Genomic DNA, 17579 nt, shown 5'->3' with positions numbered 1-17579 from the left:
CGGAGACGAAACCAACCAGACATTCAGCAGCAGGGCGGTGTGATTACACACCGAATGCAAATTCTCCAACGTCCCCACCATCCCTATTTGTCAGAGCAGCAGGAGAATGCAGGAAAAGCTGCAGTTAAAGGCTGTTAGATTGCAGTCCTTCATTTTGATGGCAACAAAAAAAAAGATCTAGTTTGCATTATGTTGAGTACATGAATCAGGAGGCTTACATTAGAAAGCAAGGATTAGACTACACAGGAAGATCTCACACGCAAACATTTACTCAAGTAGCTTTCTGTAGCTACTTATAGTTTTGAATTATTTGTACTTTACTTGATTATTTCTGTTTTCTGGTACTCTGTATTTCTACTATTTACCTTACAATTCAGGGAGAAATATTGTACTTTATTTACATTGCAAATTCAGGTTAAAAATAAATGACGGTGTATAAGCTAAAACTTTATTGATCCCCACAGGGAAATTCACAGGCTTCCCAGCCGTATACAGCTCCACCTATGCATCAATAATTATAATTCATTAATACAATACAGTGTGTTATTCTTCAGAATGACTACTTTCATTTGTGGTATTTTAAGTATATTTTGATGCAATTACTAAATCAAATTTTGAGAGCAGGACTTTTACTTGTAACAGTTATTCTCACTGCAGTATTTTGACTTTTACTTCACTTGACTTTTTCTCTTCTTTTAGATCCTCCACCACTGATCTCAATTAAATACTCAAAAACTGCAGATTGACATTGCTTCGAGCTAGTAGTGTATTACACACAGAAGACTCCTGAGAGATCACCGTAAAGGAGAGGACAACAATGGAGGTGAAAACTATAATGCACCACAATCATCTCTATAAGTATCAAATGGAGAACATGCAGCGCTTCTCTTTATATTTCTTTAATGAAATGATGATCCTCTCAATCACCACAAAGGCAAAGATTAGAATAAGTTATTTTATCCATTAAGACCCTGATGTCTTGTGGAAATGTCTTTTCATTTTATATTTTATATTTCACAACAGAAGTTGGACTGTGTTTCTCTTGACATCAGAACAATCTTTGTTTTCTAAAAAACTGCGGCTTAGGACACGTTCACAGTGACTTCACCTCTGTGCCTCGGTAGTTTCTTCTTGGTGAAGACTTCTTCCAATCAATCGATTCTTTTTTGTAATATAAAGGTTTTGTTTTACTTTTGAAACTTGAAGTAGAATTTGGAGTTACAACTGTACTTTCACATAGTTGTTTTTGTACTTTTTTAAGTATTTTCTTCACCACTGATCTCAATACATCAAATGCTAAATATAAAAAATAGCAGAATAACATTGCAATGGATTTCTTGTTTAATCAGTTTGAGGATCAGTTCAATATGAAGATTATTTTAGAAACTGTCATAATTTTGACTAAACTGTGTGCTTTTGACCTGTCATGAACGGTTATACTGTGGTACTTCTGGTAAAATGGTTAAGCAGTATTTGCAAATTGGCAGTAAATAAGCTAAACATGAGAAAACCTGGTGCGGTCCTACTCTCAGTGGCCAGCTGGTAATGCCCAGATGTTCTCGGTTCAAGAGGTCTTTCCTGCCAGTGGCCATTAGTCTGTTTAATGAGGACATTTCGTAGCCAGTACATCTAGGATAAATAGGTGATGTTCCACTGCAGCAGATTAACATGTCTTTAATGACCCATGTGTCTGTAAAGGTATAAAGTCTGTCTTTTTCTTTGTTGTGCTTCTCCAGGATCTCTGCGACCTACTCAGTTTCCTAAGTTTTTTTAATTAATTATCAAACAATCAATTCTTCTAATGGGATGAAAAAAGGAGCAGATTCCTGTAAAAACCAGCTGTGGGAAACAAGCTCCACTCATTATATAATAATACTTATGAATATGTTTTGCAATTAAAACAGTTTAAATCTGTACAATACTGCTGACAGAGGAAGGCATGTCCAACATGATAGTGAAGCTGAACTTGTCTGATGTTGATACCATGTCCAATTTGAAATACATGCTGAAAATTAAATGCGCTGTTCATACATGAAGTGGTATCTCTGGGCATTTTAGTTTCTATTACAGTCAAAATCCCGTCCTACAGATACAGGTTTGATGGTAGCTATGCCTTCAGGCTATGATGAAAAAAACATCTCTTTATGCCGTGTGATGAAAGAGTAGACGGAGTCCACTTCCTCAAGATCTACTGCAAGGAATCAACACTTTCATTTTAATGATTTTTCTGATTTCAAGACGACTTTTAGACGCCTTTGCTTTTTGTTCTGATGAAAGTCTCTGTTCAGATGAGGCAAGAGTCTTGTTAAGTGACAGACATTATACATATCACTGTAAAAAGACACCGTCACAGTCCCCAACAAACTATCAACATTCACTCACAAAAGCATCTCTCAGGAGCCCCTTGCTTGTCCCCCTCTGGCCCTGATTGGAGCTCCTTCCTACAATGAAGATTAAACTGACATTTGGATGAGTGGTGGGTATATTGTTCCAGAACCTTGATGGGGAGGAGCGGGAAGGGACTGGCAGCCAAAATAGGACGGCTAACTAGCCTCTCAGCAAACACAAGCTGTGCAGCATGTGGGAATCCATCCTAAACTACAGTGTTTACACTGTGTCATGCTGTGGAAAGTGGCCGGGTATTACAGATGGTGGCCCGTCAGCCTCAACACAGCAAGTGAAAGAGGCCAACAAAGTCAAGCAGAGCTCTAAGGGCCACATCAGGAAGCACTTCTGAGAAGGTTGATTATGCCCAGGAGAGGTTATAAACTCCTTAATCATTTTGTGTGAACCACACCAGCCAACCAATTATCAGCTTCTACAATCTGCCACAGATTCACACAGACACATCGGTCAGATCAATAAAACTCAGGTCCCCTCACATCCCAATTAGAGAAGTGTTGCTGTTGACTTTGTTTGTTATAAGGGTTTAAATAAGCTCTTACTTTATGCCAGATGTATGTAAATCTGTCTAACATGCTGCCAAAAAAGTGTTTTTGCAGATGCACAAAATGGCTCTGTAAGAATCCGTTTAGTGACTGAGCAGTAGATTAGACACCCACCTGAAATGGAGATATATAAAGTGAGGTGGGGGCAGTGGAAAAGGAGTGCACTTGTCCTAGAAATGCTCTATGTCAGTTTAAAAATACTTAGAATGTACAGTTTTGAACAGTTTGGCACATTTACCAGCAGAGACTGCACCCAGAAAACTTCTAAACCTACTGAATCATTTGAAATACAACTAACACAAATGGCGTCACATCATACAGCACATCTTTGCTGCTACAATCAGCCTGTGACCAGCTTGTGGTCCAAAATCCTTATCCCAGACAGATTGTTGTGCTGTTTCTTCACACGGCCTCTGCAGATGCTGATCCTCAGAGGATGACAAAGACTCGAGTCTGTAAATAGTTGGCCTACATGACGGGAGCGAGAGGCCATGAAGCACACGCAGAAGTTTGAGTATGTTGTGCTCTGTCTTTATATAATCCAATTAGAGCTAAATGATAATCAGAGAGTGCTGAGGATTAGAGGCTCAGGCGGCTGGAGTCACACTATGGCGGCAGATCAGCAGCACCTGTGAATGACTCATTCCTCGGAAGCAAGGAGCTATTGAGTGCCTCTGTAAGCAGCATTCAGCCACACAGTGAAGCAATTTAGGGCCATTACTGGCATAGATTAAAAATGTATCAGACCACTTAGAATGAGGATTGGGGATGAGGGATTTACATATTAAACAGTGATCATATACACTGTATAATAACACATCTGCATGAACGGCGCTTGGCGTGCCTATTACTTTTTCCACTTTCTCCAGCAATGAGATGTTCTGCTACTATGCATCTGTCTTCTGCTGAGTGTTAGCCAGTGGTGTTTGCATAGATGTGTGAAATTGTTTTACTTATTTACCACTCTTACCTCTATCAGTGTCATAAAGGTAGACGAACTTCTCCCACTTGTAATGGTCCAGCAGACTGAGAACAGCTCCTCGCAACCCGGGCCTCATCTGGATGACAAACTGCACATCAGCATCTATGGGGAAGCTAGGCGTAATGAAGGAGGTGTGCAGCGCCCCACAGAAGGAGGTCAGCGTGTTCATGGACTTCCTGTCATAGAAGCCGAAGATGGCATACACTCCTCGGGAGAACTGAGAGCAGACTGGTGACAGAGACAGAGAGCAGGTTCAGGTTGGGGACAAGCACAGAGTCATTCATGTCCTTCCATCACAGAGGGTGCCAAAGTCTAAGCCCAAATTTCATTTTATTCACATATTTTAAGTTAAACTGCTGAGTCTGCTAATGACCAATGTATGGGTAAAAAAAAAATTCAATGTTAGGTTGGGATGACAGAGAATTCATGATGGAATTAATCTGAGTGAATTTCTGGCTATCTGAATAAATGGATGCCATGTGGGATGTCTGCTCCCCATGGCCATGCTGTGCTGCCCGGTGCCCTTCACTTCTCCTTGGTCTAAATGCAACTGCTTGGGTAATCAACTAGATATAATGGGGAAATCAGTGCACTGGCCACAGCTTTTAATGGACAAATACCCTGAAACATGAGCATGCAAATGTGCGAGCACCGGGCTGTGCTGCAGTATAAAAGATTTATATGGAGCTCTATCTGCTACCATCTGCGTGCCTATGGAAATGAGCTCCAGCCATAAACACTTAGTGCATCAGACACTCAGTCTTACACGGTGTTAAGTATTTTATTTTATTTGTACATAATAAATGAGTTTAATAACACCAAGCAGGGCTGAATCAGGGATATGACCTATGTCTTAATATTAATAATAACTGAAGGAAATGCTGCTCTGATATTTATGACCCTCTGCTCCACATAGATCACAATGCTGTTCATTGAACCTGCTCAGTATCACAAATCAGCGTTTAATGATGTTATTATCTACCTGATGGGATTTAATGAGCTGTCTTTTTCAAGAATCTGTAGGCTGAAATCCAGTTATTCTGTGTAAAGTGTATCCTGGTACACACTGTGTGAATGTCTGCTAACACTTTATAATATGGGAACAAAACACATGTTAAGCAATGCATAAATGGAGCATGACTCATGATGATTTAATCCATGAATTTTGCAGGATGTATCAAGAATCCCTGTTGTCCCCCATTAACTAATTAGCTAATTCACAGTTACTTCATACATGAATTAATATACCGCCAAATTAGCTGGGGTCCAGCTACTTCAAAAAGGACATGGCATGTGAGGTTTTTTCTTTTTTTTGTTTTTATTACAGTTTTTATTTTTGCTCATGGAACGATAAATGGAGTGTAACTCAGAAGGTGCAAGTAAATGCTGCTGTAAAACCAAAAACATGTAGCAATAGCAGTTAACAAATCAAGGAAGCATGGACATACGGAGCATAGGCCTGATGCAAAAAACAGAAAAAGTTTTCATTATCACTTTATCATAACTTCACACACAAGATCACCAACAAATAACCTGGTTGACTTGTGCTCCCTCAAGTTACATCCTGGTACTAAACTGTAAATAATTAGTGATTGTAGATTCACTCAAAGCACGTATTTGCTATTACCTAAAGGGGCTACCTGCAAGTTTTCTCTGTGGCCAAACGTGGTTTCTTGCCGGGAGTGGCGATTGTTGCTTGACAAAAGCTTCGGCCATTGTTGTCTTTGTAATACAAGAGGTTATAATACGCCCTCTGAGCAGCGCTACATCTTCAGGGCAGATTGGAGGCTACAGTGAGTCGCTATTGGAAAGTGACAAGACGGGCCGGGGCTAGCTGATTAGTGTGCTAACTTCAGCAGAAGAAAAATGGTGTTAGAGACCATAGTTAACATTGGTGTTGCTTTCCACCTCTGAAGACAGTTCTGGCTGAGCAAAGTGTAGGCCTATACTTAATTCTACTATATCTACTATATTGAAAAGAGATAGCCAGAATAAGTTTTGTACCCTTAAGGGTTACCAGATTTTGAGCTAACATTTGGCAAACACATTCACAGGATTGTACTAAAAATGAGGAACTTTAGTTTCCATAAATGCACATTAGATATGATTGGTTAAAACTGTCATATCATCCCCACACATTTATGTGTTCAAATGCATTAAAACTATTTCACAGTTCCTCCATGTGTTCAGTTGGAGTTCAGCGCGGTTATGTTTTTCAACAGTTGCCTCTCTTCGGCTTGACTTTTCCATTAAGACAACCATTCATTCACCCACACATGCCTGATAGCTCGGTTCAGTCATCTTTCTCTCAGTCATTTTATCATTCCTCCATCCCACCATTTTCTCAGCCTTCACACATCACATCAGATCTCACTGGTGTAAGAAATACACTAACACAGGCATCCACAGAAATGAAATAGCTGCACCTGTTTGAGATGATACTGTAATCAAGCACAAAAATCTTCCAGGGGTTGCTGCACCATTGTTGTGCGCTGAAGGACCATTTCTAAGCATCACTTCAAGGACTCGATGGGCGTTTGATAAATAGCCTGTGGTAAATAATGCTCCCCTTTCGTAAAAAAAAGAAAAATGTCAGAGCGGATGATCTTTTTTCAGTTTTGGCTTCACAAATTACAGATTCACAAATCTCTGCAGCAGCAGACAATATTCAGCTTGAAATTAGAAGGCAGCCATAAAATTAACACCTCTAAGCTCATCCAATATCATCCAATTCTTTTCTCAAAATGGCACCAATATTTTTTGATTGTCAAGCTTAAATAGACAGCCTGTTCCCCTAAAGGACTAATGAAATCATACAGTTGGGCTCATCAAGCAGTAAACAATATTCAACTACAGTAAATTCCCCTTATCATGGTCAGCAATAAAGATATGCATCATTGACTTTATTATAGAGGGAAAGGGTAGCTACTGCAAACGCTGTCTCTCTGAGCATCAGAATACTTACACCTCTCACAGTCTCTGTGCACTTCCATCTTATTTTCTCCATCGCCTAACAAACACCCGAATCTGCCTGTCATTACAGTTACTATCTGCATGGCTCTCCCCCTCTCCCTCCATCTCTCTGCGGCGTCTCTTCAGCTCCTGCCACCTCGTCAAACTTAACGTAGATGCAGCAGCACCAGCACTGTCTCACGTCTTCCAGAAACTCAGGGCTTTGCAGCTTTAGGGTCTCTCTTGTTCACAGTTCAGGGAATTTTCTATCATAAAACTGATGTACGGATGAAGTTGTAGTGTATGTGCACAGCAGGGCCAAGCCTACAAAGTGAATTCTTAAAGCTCTATTGCTAAGGGGGAATAGAAGGGAGCTTGCTGTCCTCGCCTTAACACTGCACGCGGTGAGGAAATTGAACTTTATGCATATAAGAAAGTGAGAATGAGGAAAAGGATAGAGGAGGACTCACACTGAGATGAGGGAGTGAACTTTTTTGGACAGAGTCACTGGTGACCGCCTGGAGGCTTGAAGGGATTGGATTTTGCATTTGCACAAAGTGAGGACAACAATTTCACTTTTTGTGACGATAACAAATAACCTGTTTATGTGTGTCTTGCTGCCTTGTGGAAAGGTACTTTTCTGCCGCTTTTCTGAGAGCAGTGCCTTCGGCAGCACTGGAGGAGAGGAGAGCAGAGCAGCAGGACTTCAATTCATTTTTTGTGAGAGAGAGGGAGGCTGTGTTGGCCTCAGCCACATGGGGATACCTGTCCTGTCTTGTCCTGTTCTGTCCCAGGGTCAGATGTTCAGTAAGAGAAGAAGGCAGAGGACACAGCACAAACATGTAGCTGCTGTGCCTGCTGATGGCACAAGATGAAAAATGAAGGGAGAGGCAAAATGATTCGGATTTATCCTGAGGGGTACATGACTTTTTATACCAAATTTTATGGCAGACATTTTATGAGACATTTCACTTAAAACCACAAATGTCAACCTCAGGGCGGAACGTCATCTTCCAGAATGTCAAGGCCATCCGTCATGTAGTTGTTGACATGTTTCAGTCTGGACCAAAGTGGTCGACTGACCAACGGACCAACATTGCCACACTGCTAAAAATAGACAGTTACCTGTGTTGATCAGTTACTTTAAGGACTATGAATGAATCTGATGTCTTAGCTGAGGATTGTTTTTTTTCTACAATAAACCCAGATGTCAAATTCATACTGTAAGAATTTGTGTCATTCATCACGCAGCTGATGCAGACTGAATGCTACACACTGATTCTTACAGCAGCTTTATTGTGAGACGTCCTGCCCATTAACCCATGATGCCACATGTAGGGTTATGTAACCTCTGCATGATATACAACTGTGAGAGGAATTATCAACTGTAAATCAAGGTGATCCATTTTCCTATCATGATACACATATACTATATCATATACAAAGTGGGGTCCATAACTCTGAGACCACTTTCCCAGGCATTTGAATTGGTAAATATTGAGGAAACAAAGAGCTGTGAATGATGCTGTGAAAAACTAAAGGTAATGAAGATCTCTTTCCCCTCCAGTTTTAAAGGAGATTGTCAAATGAGACTGCATTACAAAGCTGGACAGAGGGCGCCGACAAATCTTGTAAATGAGCTGACTGACACTCAGCAGATTCAGTGTATCCTCATGGAAACAAGCTGGGCAGCTAAGCTGGTGCTGTTCACTAAATGATGATTTGCGGGGTCAGAGCACACAGCCAACATCACTCCCCTGTTATTCCAGGTAACATGCATCCTTTGCGTTCTGCCAGCAGCTGCTCACTGTGTCTGCAGGACAGGATGTCGTGGGAATATTTCTCTGTCTGTATCTGACACCTGAGCGTGGACACATTAAACTGTGTCGCAGATATTTCCAAACATCCTCAGTATCAACAGTTGTAGTAATGTTGCCATCACTAGCCAAGTTCACTATAGGTGCTTCTGCTTGTTTAGAGTCATGGGGGTTGTGGTCTATCCAGAATGCACTGGAGAGAGAAAACAGCAAAACGGACTGGGTTGACACAGGAATCATTCAGTATACTATCATCTCCAGCTGGATCTCATTAAGAAAAAACAAAATAGTTTACAAGTATAAGTGTTTTTTAAATTTTTTATCTAATTAATGCTCCATGAGCATTTTTCCAAAGCATTTTTTGTGCACAGGTACCACAAAAAAACAAAAGTGCACTCTTTATTTATATGCAATGTCTCAGCAGAAAGACGGGGAAAGATGAAAAGTCTGCAATTCAGTTTGCCATCAGTTTGTACTGACGGCAGCAGGGCTTTTGAATAAGCATGAGTGGACACATATCAAATAAAAGGCCACATTTGAAAACATACACATGTAAGGTCAGTGAAGGTTTAACTCAAAAATGCAAAAATGCAATTGCAGACCAGTACTGTGTAACTGCGAACCTGCCTGCCCTAACCATGGCTGATGCTGTGTTTTCAAAGCACAAAATAAGAGCTTGTTTGCTTATGCGTCATCCTTTAACCTTTCAGGGTGCTGCAGTTCAGTTTATTCCTTCTAGCCTCTGTAAACAAGTCAAAACATTTAAGTTATAGGACAAAAGTAAAGTTCAGAAATCCAATTTTCATTTTTGTGTTTGTTAATGCATCACAACCGTCAAAATTAAAATGGAAACTGCATTGATATACAGTATTATTGCATATCGATGTACTCTGGATCATAATTCTGCCATACTAAATGAGTTGTCAAATGGATTTTGTGTGTGTATTTTCAAATAGCAGGTTTAAGTAATGTTAGTTTATATACAATTGGCTGACACAAACGCAACCTCGAGTCGCACCCAAGGAGGCATAGTTGCAGGTCAGCACTGCTTATAGTAATTTCAAGGCCGCTGTGTACAGTTGTACAATGTGCTGCTTTAACTGTGTCCACTTCATGTATGTTTTTAGCTAGAAGACAAACAACTTCTCGTGACACCATGAGGTTCACATTTGTGGTTTTGTGCGAAATGTCTCAACAATTATTGGATCCACGTCCAAGAAAGTTGGTACATACATTCACGTCACCTTTAGGATGAATTGTAACAAGTTAACATTTCATCCAGCACCAGCGGTGCTTCTTCACATAATTGTTATTGTGAGCACGTTAGCGTGCTGACGTTGGCATTTAGCTCAAGCCTCACAGTGCTGCTAGCATAGCTGTAAACTTTCAGCTTTGTTTTATAACAGCCTTAGGTGAGAAATTAAAATGTTAAATTTCAATTAAAATTTCAACATACTGTACTTTGTAAAATACTGTGGAGACAACAGGATGCAACAACTCAGCTTGTCCACATACTTAGAAACACAGTCATTTAATCTTGTGATTTAAAAATACATTTCCAACATTGTGCATGGGCTTTTTAATAGTGATTTCTTTCCAGCATCTATTCTGGTCTGAGTTTAATAAACTGCATTCATTCTACCTTATTAGGACCCGCTAGTTCAATTTTACAATAAAAACACAGTAAATGTTTGTTTTAAGATGAAAATCTAACTGAAGGCAAAGTGCACACAGTTTAAATGATCTCTGTGTTATGACATTTAAGTGTTTCATATTTTTATCCGCATTACAGTCTGCATTGTTGTGCAATTCGTCTCAGTTGACCAACCACAGAGAAAGCACAGGGCATATAGGGACTGAAGCCTGAGTAGGTGTTTCTCCTCAGGCAGTGTGTGGTTGCATGCTGGCTGGAATTCCCTCTTCTCTACAGATTACAGCTTCGTAAAAGCACACATTTTCTTCCAGTGGGTTACCCCCTGCAGATACTCATTATAAGCAAAGAGTGGGGCAACACTCGTTGGATTAGCTATAATCTGAGAAATACAACTGGATTTAGCCCACATGCTAAAACAACATGACAGAAGGAAATCTACAGCAGCGATACGCGGACAAGGCCTGGGGCTACTGGAGCCTTGTATGGAAGAATAGACTTTAATATTGCACTGCACAGCAGTAAGAGCACTGCTAACACTCCACCTACACATGCTTTGCATATTCTGCAAAAACATCAACCAAGGACCACTATTATAGGAGACAGAGGAATAGAATACGCTCAATTTAAAAAGGTTGTAATGCTGTGGTGCAGAAGAAGACACAGGAATCTGATGACTCTGTGTGCAAAGCTGCTTCAAATAACTTAACAAATATTCAAGTTCTTAATTTGAATACACAACTGTTAAAAATTCATCAACTCTAACCATATGTTCTGGTGCTCACTATTGTAAAATGGACAGAAATCAGACTGAATAAAGGCAATAAAGTATCAAATATGAATATCAAACTAATGAGATTTTGAGGATTCTTGTTTCGAGTACATTAAAAACATTCTGTTTCTTCACATTCAACAACTCAAATTCCCATACACTATGAGGCACATATCCAACTTTTCCAAATTTATGAAAGCAGCTGCTCTAAATTATTCACTGCCCCGGTGGCATCTTTGCTTTTCTTTTGCATCAATCTGTGTAGTTCAGCTTGTTGTCCTTGGATAATCTCAGGTAACATTTAGTGAATAACAGCAGAGCTTTCAGAAGCAGCCGCGCTGAAAGCCATTGTGTAAGACTGCAACAAACTGCTGCAGCATCACTGTAGCTTGTCAGTAGTGATCACTGTCGGTCCGTTAAAGCGCTGGCATGTAAGCACATTCTGATGCACAGGATGAAAAAACTAACTGTACTTCTCCAGTGGCTTGCCCCCGAACCAATCCAGTACTATTCCGCCATTTTACAGCACTATGACCAGCCAGCACTGAGCGACTCACAATAAGAAATAAGATTCTTTCTGAGGACAACTACGAGCCTGTTTGGCCAAATACATGGAGCTTTCTTGCACGTGACAGACACTGGTGTCTTCAGTCAGCCAATATTTAAAAGCCTCTGTTGTCGTCATGGCCATTTATTTAGCATTAGTACTCCCCTGTTCAAAGAAAGGTACTACATTTATGCTGCATGATGACCCATGAGTGCTGTATTGCCCCACAGCAGTACATCCTAAAAGCTCTTATCATTATTATCTTATTATAAAGGGTCAAAACATCTATTCATGTCTGTGAAAGTAGCAGTTAGAGAACAGCATTGCCTGCAACTGAAATGACTCTTAAGCTAGATAAAATTACTCCAAAGACATTAAAAAGCTCCTATGTATTTGTTATGCTCCATAATGACAAAGCTATGACAAATCTGAGGATGAGTACTTGTCAAGTTGGGGCAGGTCATCCAAACTGACAGGACTCTGGCTGCAGTAGCAGTAACTCAGATATTTTCCTCAGTGTATCGTGATAAAAAAGGACATGCTTTTGGGTAAGTGTCTCTTTCTGTTCAAGGGCTCCCAAATCGAGAGGATCCATTTAAAGCTATCAAACGCAAACACATACATCTGACTTTCCAAATACCTAAGCGAAGGTCGTGGTGAAGCTGTTTTTCATGCTGAAAAAGTTTTGATAATTGAATTTAGGCCTGCACATTGTAGCTATAAAGTCGAGAGTGGACTTTCTTCTCCCTCTGATGTGACCTCACTGATACTAGTGCTGCTATACTGTGTGGATTAAGATAGAAACTATCATGCTGAATGCTCTCCCTCAGGCCAAACAATTTGACAACCTTGTCTCTGGTGCTCATGCATCATTCATGTCTTGTCGGTTTAAATGAGTTCTCTGAGTTATGATGGGTACAAGGTTATGTGTTGTTTGGTTACATCCTAGCATGTTTGTTTTACAACAGTAACTAGAGGATAAATGATGTAAAGCATTGTCTAATTGAAAAAAAAGAAAAAAAAATTTTTCTTTTTTTCTTCCTGAAACCTTACAGCTTCTGAAATGAGTTGTTTCATTCTTAAATACTTACTTGAATAGTTCTCATTTGGTTTCTTCTTGAAGGAATTAGATGTGAAGATCAATATTTTTCCCATGACTAAATGTGAAGCTACTGCCATCAGCCACTTAGCTTAGTTTAAAAGATTGGAAAAACCCTGATTCCAGTCCTAACGTGAAGCGAAGATGACCAGCTGCTCCCTGTAGCTTCATATTTAATGTACAGAGCAGAGAGCAGTGTCAATCTTCTCATCTAAGAAAGCATTGAGAGTGCGTCTCCCAAAATGTTGACCTATTCCCTTAGATCATACAACTCAGTTTACACAGCTAACTATGAACAATATGACTTTCAGACCAAGCGAGTATGACCGCAAGCTGTCTGTCTTTGGCTCTGATAACACTTTTTCTTAAATCACAAAATTGTTAAAAATACATGTCGGAATTTGTCATTGTGGGTTGCCGCTCTCTGGTCCCCTGCCTGCACTGTTTCTATGCCAATAACAAGGCAATAATAATAATAATAATAAAAAATAATTCCTTATTTGGACACAGCTTATGCAGTCTTTATAATGCAGAAAAAGAAGAAGAAGAAGAAGAAGAAGAAGGAGAGGAGGAGGAGAAGGAGGAGGAGGATATCTGGCTACATGAACTGGTCTATGCTGCATTAGTGGGACTGTCCATTGCCTACACACTGAAGTGCTCTAACATTAGCCTCTGTCTGAGCAACATCACACTGGTTGAGTCATAGCAGAGGGAGGATAGGTAGCTATAATAGACAATCTAATGAGAAACACAGTCACATTGACGTTTGATGAAATCAAAGTTCATCTCTGGATAGATTCTGGTGCGAGCACATCCATCCTGTTTCTGCTTCAGATGAGAAAAGTGAAAAGGAAAGTCTTAAAAAATGCATGATGTGGCTTTTTCTGGAGTTTTTTTTTAAGTGGGACAACAGATGAGAAATGTCCATTTAAACTAAAATGAGCTTACAAATTACTCAGAAAATTTCAATTCATGCATTTTACACTTTGCAAAAATGTTTGATGTAGTATAAGGCTAAATACAGAAGCTTAAATATATGTCATTTTGAAATGATCTGATTCCTATCTGCCCCGTCACAACATCCAAGCTATAATCCCACTTGGTTTTCCTAATCTCTTCCTGGCCTGACCTCAGTCTTAATGGATCTAACCATCCTATCTCTACATTTGTGCACACTCAGTCCTGGCCTGGGGAAAGGTGTCACATCGATACATCCTGCAGCTTCACTCCAGCCACAAATTGGTGAGATAATAAACACAACAGCAGAGTGAAGTCATTGTCGGGATCAATTCAATCCATTTACAGTGACTGGGAATTATTTGCTGCAATACACCACTGGCTGTTTACAGTTTGGTTTGGGTTTTTTTTTTTATATCTGCAATGCAAGCATCAAACTGAAAAATTAGTGTCTCGGGCCAGAGGAAGTTGGCAAATCAGATATTTATTAGAGGAGAGAGACTGCGATAGAGAAAATGAAAGCTTGGTGAGAATTGATTTTTCCATACTGGAGAACAAACTGGAGCCACACACACACACACACACACACATAAACACACACCACCGCTGAACTATAGCCTTCCACCTATTGATCCACACTGCCAATAACAGAGTCATTTGCCATCAGGGATTTGTAACAATCATTATATACTGACCCAGCTGGAGGACAGCAGTGTTGTCCTGCTTTATTTCAGTCAGAATACCTACAACAACTGCAACAAATGAGCTCTGAGTAAAAAGTACTTCCTCTCTTTCATACAACCAATCCAACCTTCCTTTCATTCAGTTGTTTATTTCATACTAAGGAGGGAGTTTTGTAGACAAACCCAAAGATCACAAGCAATAAGCAGATTTAAAATCTCACTCATCTTAACACTTTGCTAATATTTTCAAAATGGATTGATATGAGCTGCAGGAAAGCATAGCAATGACTAACCTGTAATTCTTGCCAGAATAGAAATGTGTCAAATGATAATCATCACATTCCTTTGCTAGATCAACACCTGCCAGGCAAACAGGACATTATACAATCCAGACTACTATAATAAGAACCATGTAGCTTGGTGCACTTTCAAGCAATGTCTTAGTCACAAAAAGTGGCCTGGCTGGTCTGCATAATGAGCCGCTCTCTGGTCTTTTTCAACTGGAGAGCATCTAGCATCAGTTCTGTAGCGTCAGCTCATCTCGATGAGATGAATCCTCCTGATTATCTTGTTTTTCTTCTTAAGCTTTAGGAGGAAAAACCTTAAGCTTCTTTCAAAAACAATGGATTCAGGTTTAGTCAAAGTCAGTCCTGGCTATGGTCCAAATGGTTAATAGGTGCATGATCCAAAAATATACAGTAACTGCTTTTGTAATTCAACAGGCCTCTATTTTCATTACAGGGATCCACATGTGGAAGGAAAAAAGGGTTTTAGGTCCCTACAAAACTTGCAATAGAAGCGTTATCCTGTGGAATAAATGACTCAAAACATCTATTTATAGCCTATATACATAATGCAATTATTTGTATGTGACCAAAAGACGACCTGTGGTTTAAATATGACAGGAGGAAAAACAGCTCATTGACACCGTGTTTTGCTGGATGACTTATTTTACATAATGACATCCCTTTTTTTGCGTCCTTAAAATGAACAAGAGTTTGCGCTTTGTCCCTGATCCGGACAAGCCAAGCATGTCAGATTCATCTCTTCTTCAACAACAGCGGAGGAAGTGCCCTTGAGCTAAGCACTGACCCCACAGCTGCTCCAGTGTAATTACTCAGCAGCCGACAGTGCAAGGCTGTGGTCGAACTGGGCAGCGTCAAGGTGTGAGTGTGTGAATGTGTGTAATCCTGCTTCCGCCTGCAACTTCTCCCCAAGCCTGCTCCTTGTCCCCAGTTACACACAGGTTAACAACTACGTCTCTTCAGCAGCATTTTGCATTTTTATTATAACTGAGCCCCTGATGTGCACAATTTGGCTCAATTTTCATTTCTTTTCTCTTTTGTTTTTTTCTTTTCTACACAGGCGTCTGGACGGCAGCTGACAGAGTTTGGAGAGCTGCAGCTGATCCTTAAGCGTGAAGTGTGAAGTGCAGTTGGTGGGAAGAAAGATAACAAATTAATTCTCCAGACAGAACTTGGTGCCCTACATGGCAGACGAGTGACTGGTAGACCAATTATGAAGCCATCTCACACTCCACAGCCCTTCCTTTCAAATCCATCATGTTCTTGGAGATGACTACATGGATTACAGCATGTTAGAGTTGATACAGTAGCCTATTTATCCATCAAAAGTGCAGTCAGAAGAATTTACAGCACTGTTCTGCAGGTATAACCTAATGTTATATTTCAAATCATTATCAAAGGCACTGATGATCAGGTAGAATGATTTGGAGCCACACAAATGGAAAATGGGTAACAAAGCCTAAAGATGGCTACTGATCTATATATATATATATACACACATATATACACATATTATATATACTTATATAGTATATATAATATGTGTATAGTACAGTTAGGTTTAAAAAGACAAGATCAAATGCAACAATTTGCATGATACAACCAACTCAACCAGTAGCTACCACCACAATTACACTTGAAACTATCATCTAAAGCCAGCCAGACAATAACCAGAACAGCAATATTTGTTTTCCCTTCTAGAATTACTGAATTACTTGGTTTACAAAGTCACTGGGTTTGGCCAATTAGAGGCCATCATGTTCCATCATCCAGCAGGTTAATTTTGGATGGTAGCCTGTGACTCAGGAGCATTAGGCCGGACACTTGGCAGGTGACCATCCATTTCATTCAAGCAGCAATTTCAGTTCATAAACAGCATTCAGCATCATCTCTGGATACAATTTGAAAAACACCCTATATCTGCATCATGTGTTATTTTAAACAAAAAAACAGTGAGCTTTCCCTGCTGTTCATACACACAAACATTGTAGAACTACTCACACGCATGTGTGACAGAGAAACTGTTGGACGACTCCAGGTTGTCAACATTGTAATTGAGGTGGAAGGGTTTCTCCGTCACATTCTGGTTGGTGTTATACAGCTGGACAGCGAACCTGAATGCGCTGTGCTCCTGCACCGTAGAGCGCATGAACAGTCCACCTACAGGGAGAAAATGTCACAATTGACAGCGCTCAATGAGCTCATCCAAATATACATGAAGAATGCGCGTTTCATTTCATAAGGACATTGTAACTAGATCAGTTAGTAGATAAATGTGTTAGCACATTTACTAAATAATGCGCTGCAGAAACGGAAACTCGTTCTGATCATTTGGATCAACTCTATTTTTTTACCAAACCGCCCACAAAGAATTTTAAAATCCTACAACCTCCTGGCTCTATAAGAAGTGAACTTGGCAATGAATTATGTAAATCACCAAATCAGTGCGTCCTATTAGGACAAGAAATGTCCATGTAGTCAGAGCATCCCAGTGAACTTACCAATGTTGATTTGATTCGGAAACCCTGCCAGCGAATCCCCCCAAAAATACAACAAAACAAGGACTGTCGCTATTGTGCGATGCCACATTTTTCTCGGAGAAGTGGAATCAACTCCTGGTCTGGATGTGACAGAGGAGAAGCAGGGAGAACCATGTAAACGGGCTTGTACGCAAAGAAATCCACAAGATGCGGCGGGTCTTTCTCTCACTCACTGTGTGCACCCACGTTGAATGTGTGCCAGCGCAACTGCAGCGCCAGCCTCTTTGCTGCTACTGCTGCTGCTACTGCTGCTGCTGCTGCTGCTGCTGCTGGAAACCTAAAGCCAATGTTCTATCTCAAAGATGGTGGTGGTGGAGGAGGAGGAG

At 40.3% G+C, this 17579-nt stretch overlaps 1 protein-coding gene across 2 annotated transcripts in view; it reads right to left on the bottom strand.

The window, feature by feature from the left end:
• Positions 1-17355, bottom strand: part of LOC111234369 (glutamate receptor 3) — a 67821-nt gene extending 50466 nt beyond the window's left edge. For both annotated transcript variants that reach the window (XM_022762421.1, XM_022762420.1), the window contains exons 1-3: positions 17215-17355; positions 16715-16873; positions 3919-4158 (exon numbers count right to left, since the gene is read on the bottom strand). In XM_022762421.1, the coding sequence (XP_022618142.1) occupies positions 3919-4158; positions 16715-16873; positions 17215-17302 (487 nt within the window). In that variant the 5' untranslated portion in view covers positions 17303-17355. The remainder of the gene's footprint in view (positions 1-3918; positions 4159-16714; positions 16874-17214) is intronic.
• Between the last annotated feature and the right edge of the window lie 224 nt (positions 17356-17579).

This window comes from Seriola dumerili, unplaced genomic scaffold (assembly GCF_002260705.1).
Source record: "Seriola dumerili isolate Sdu_G_001 unplaced genomic scaffold, Sdu_1.0 BDQW01000449.1, whole genome shotgun sequence".
NCBI lineage: Eukaryota > Metazoa > Chordata > Actinopteri > Carangiformes > Carangidae > Seriola > Seriola dumerili.
The sequence above is the reverse complement of the archived record's forward strand: the minus strand, read 5'-3'. Positions and strand labels throughout refer to the sequence as shown.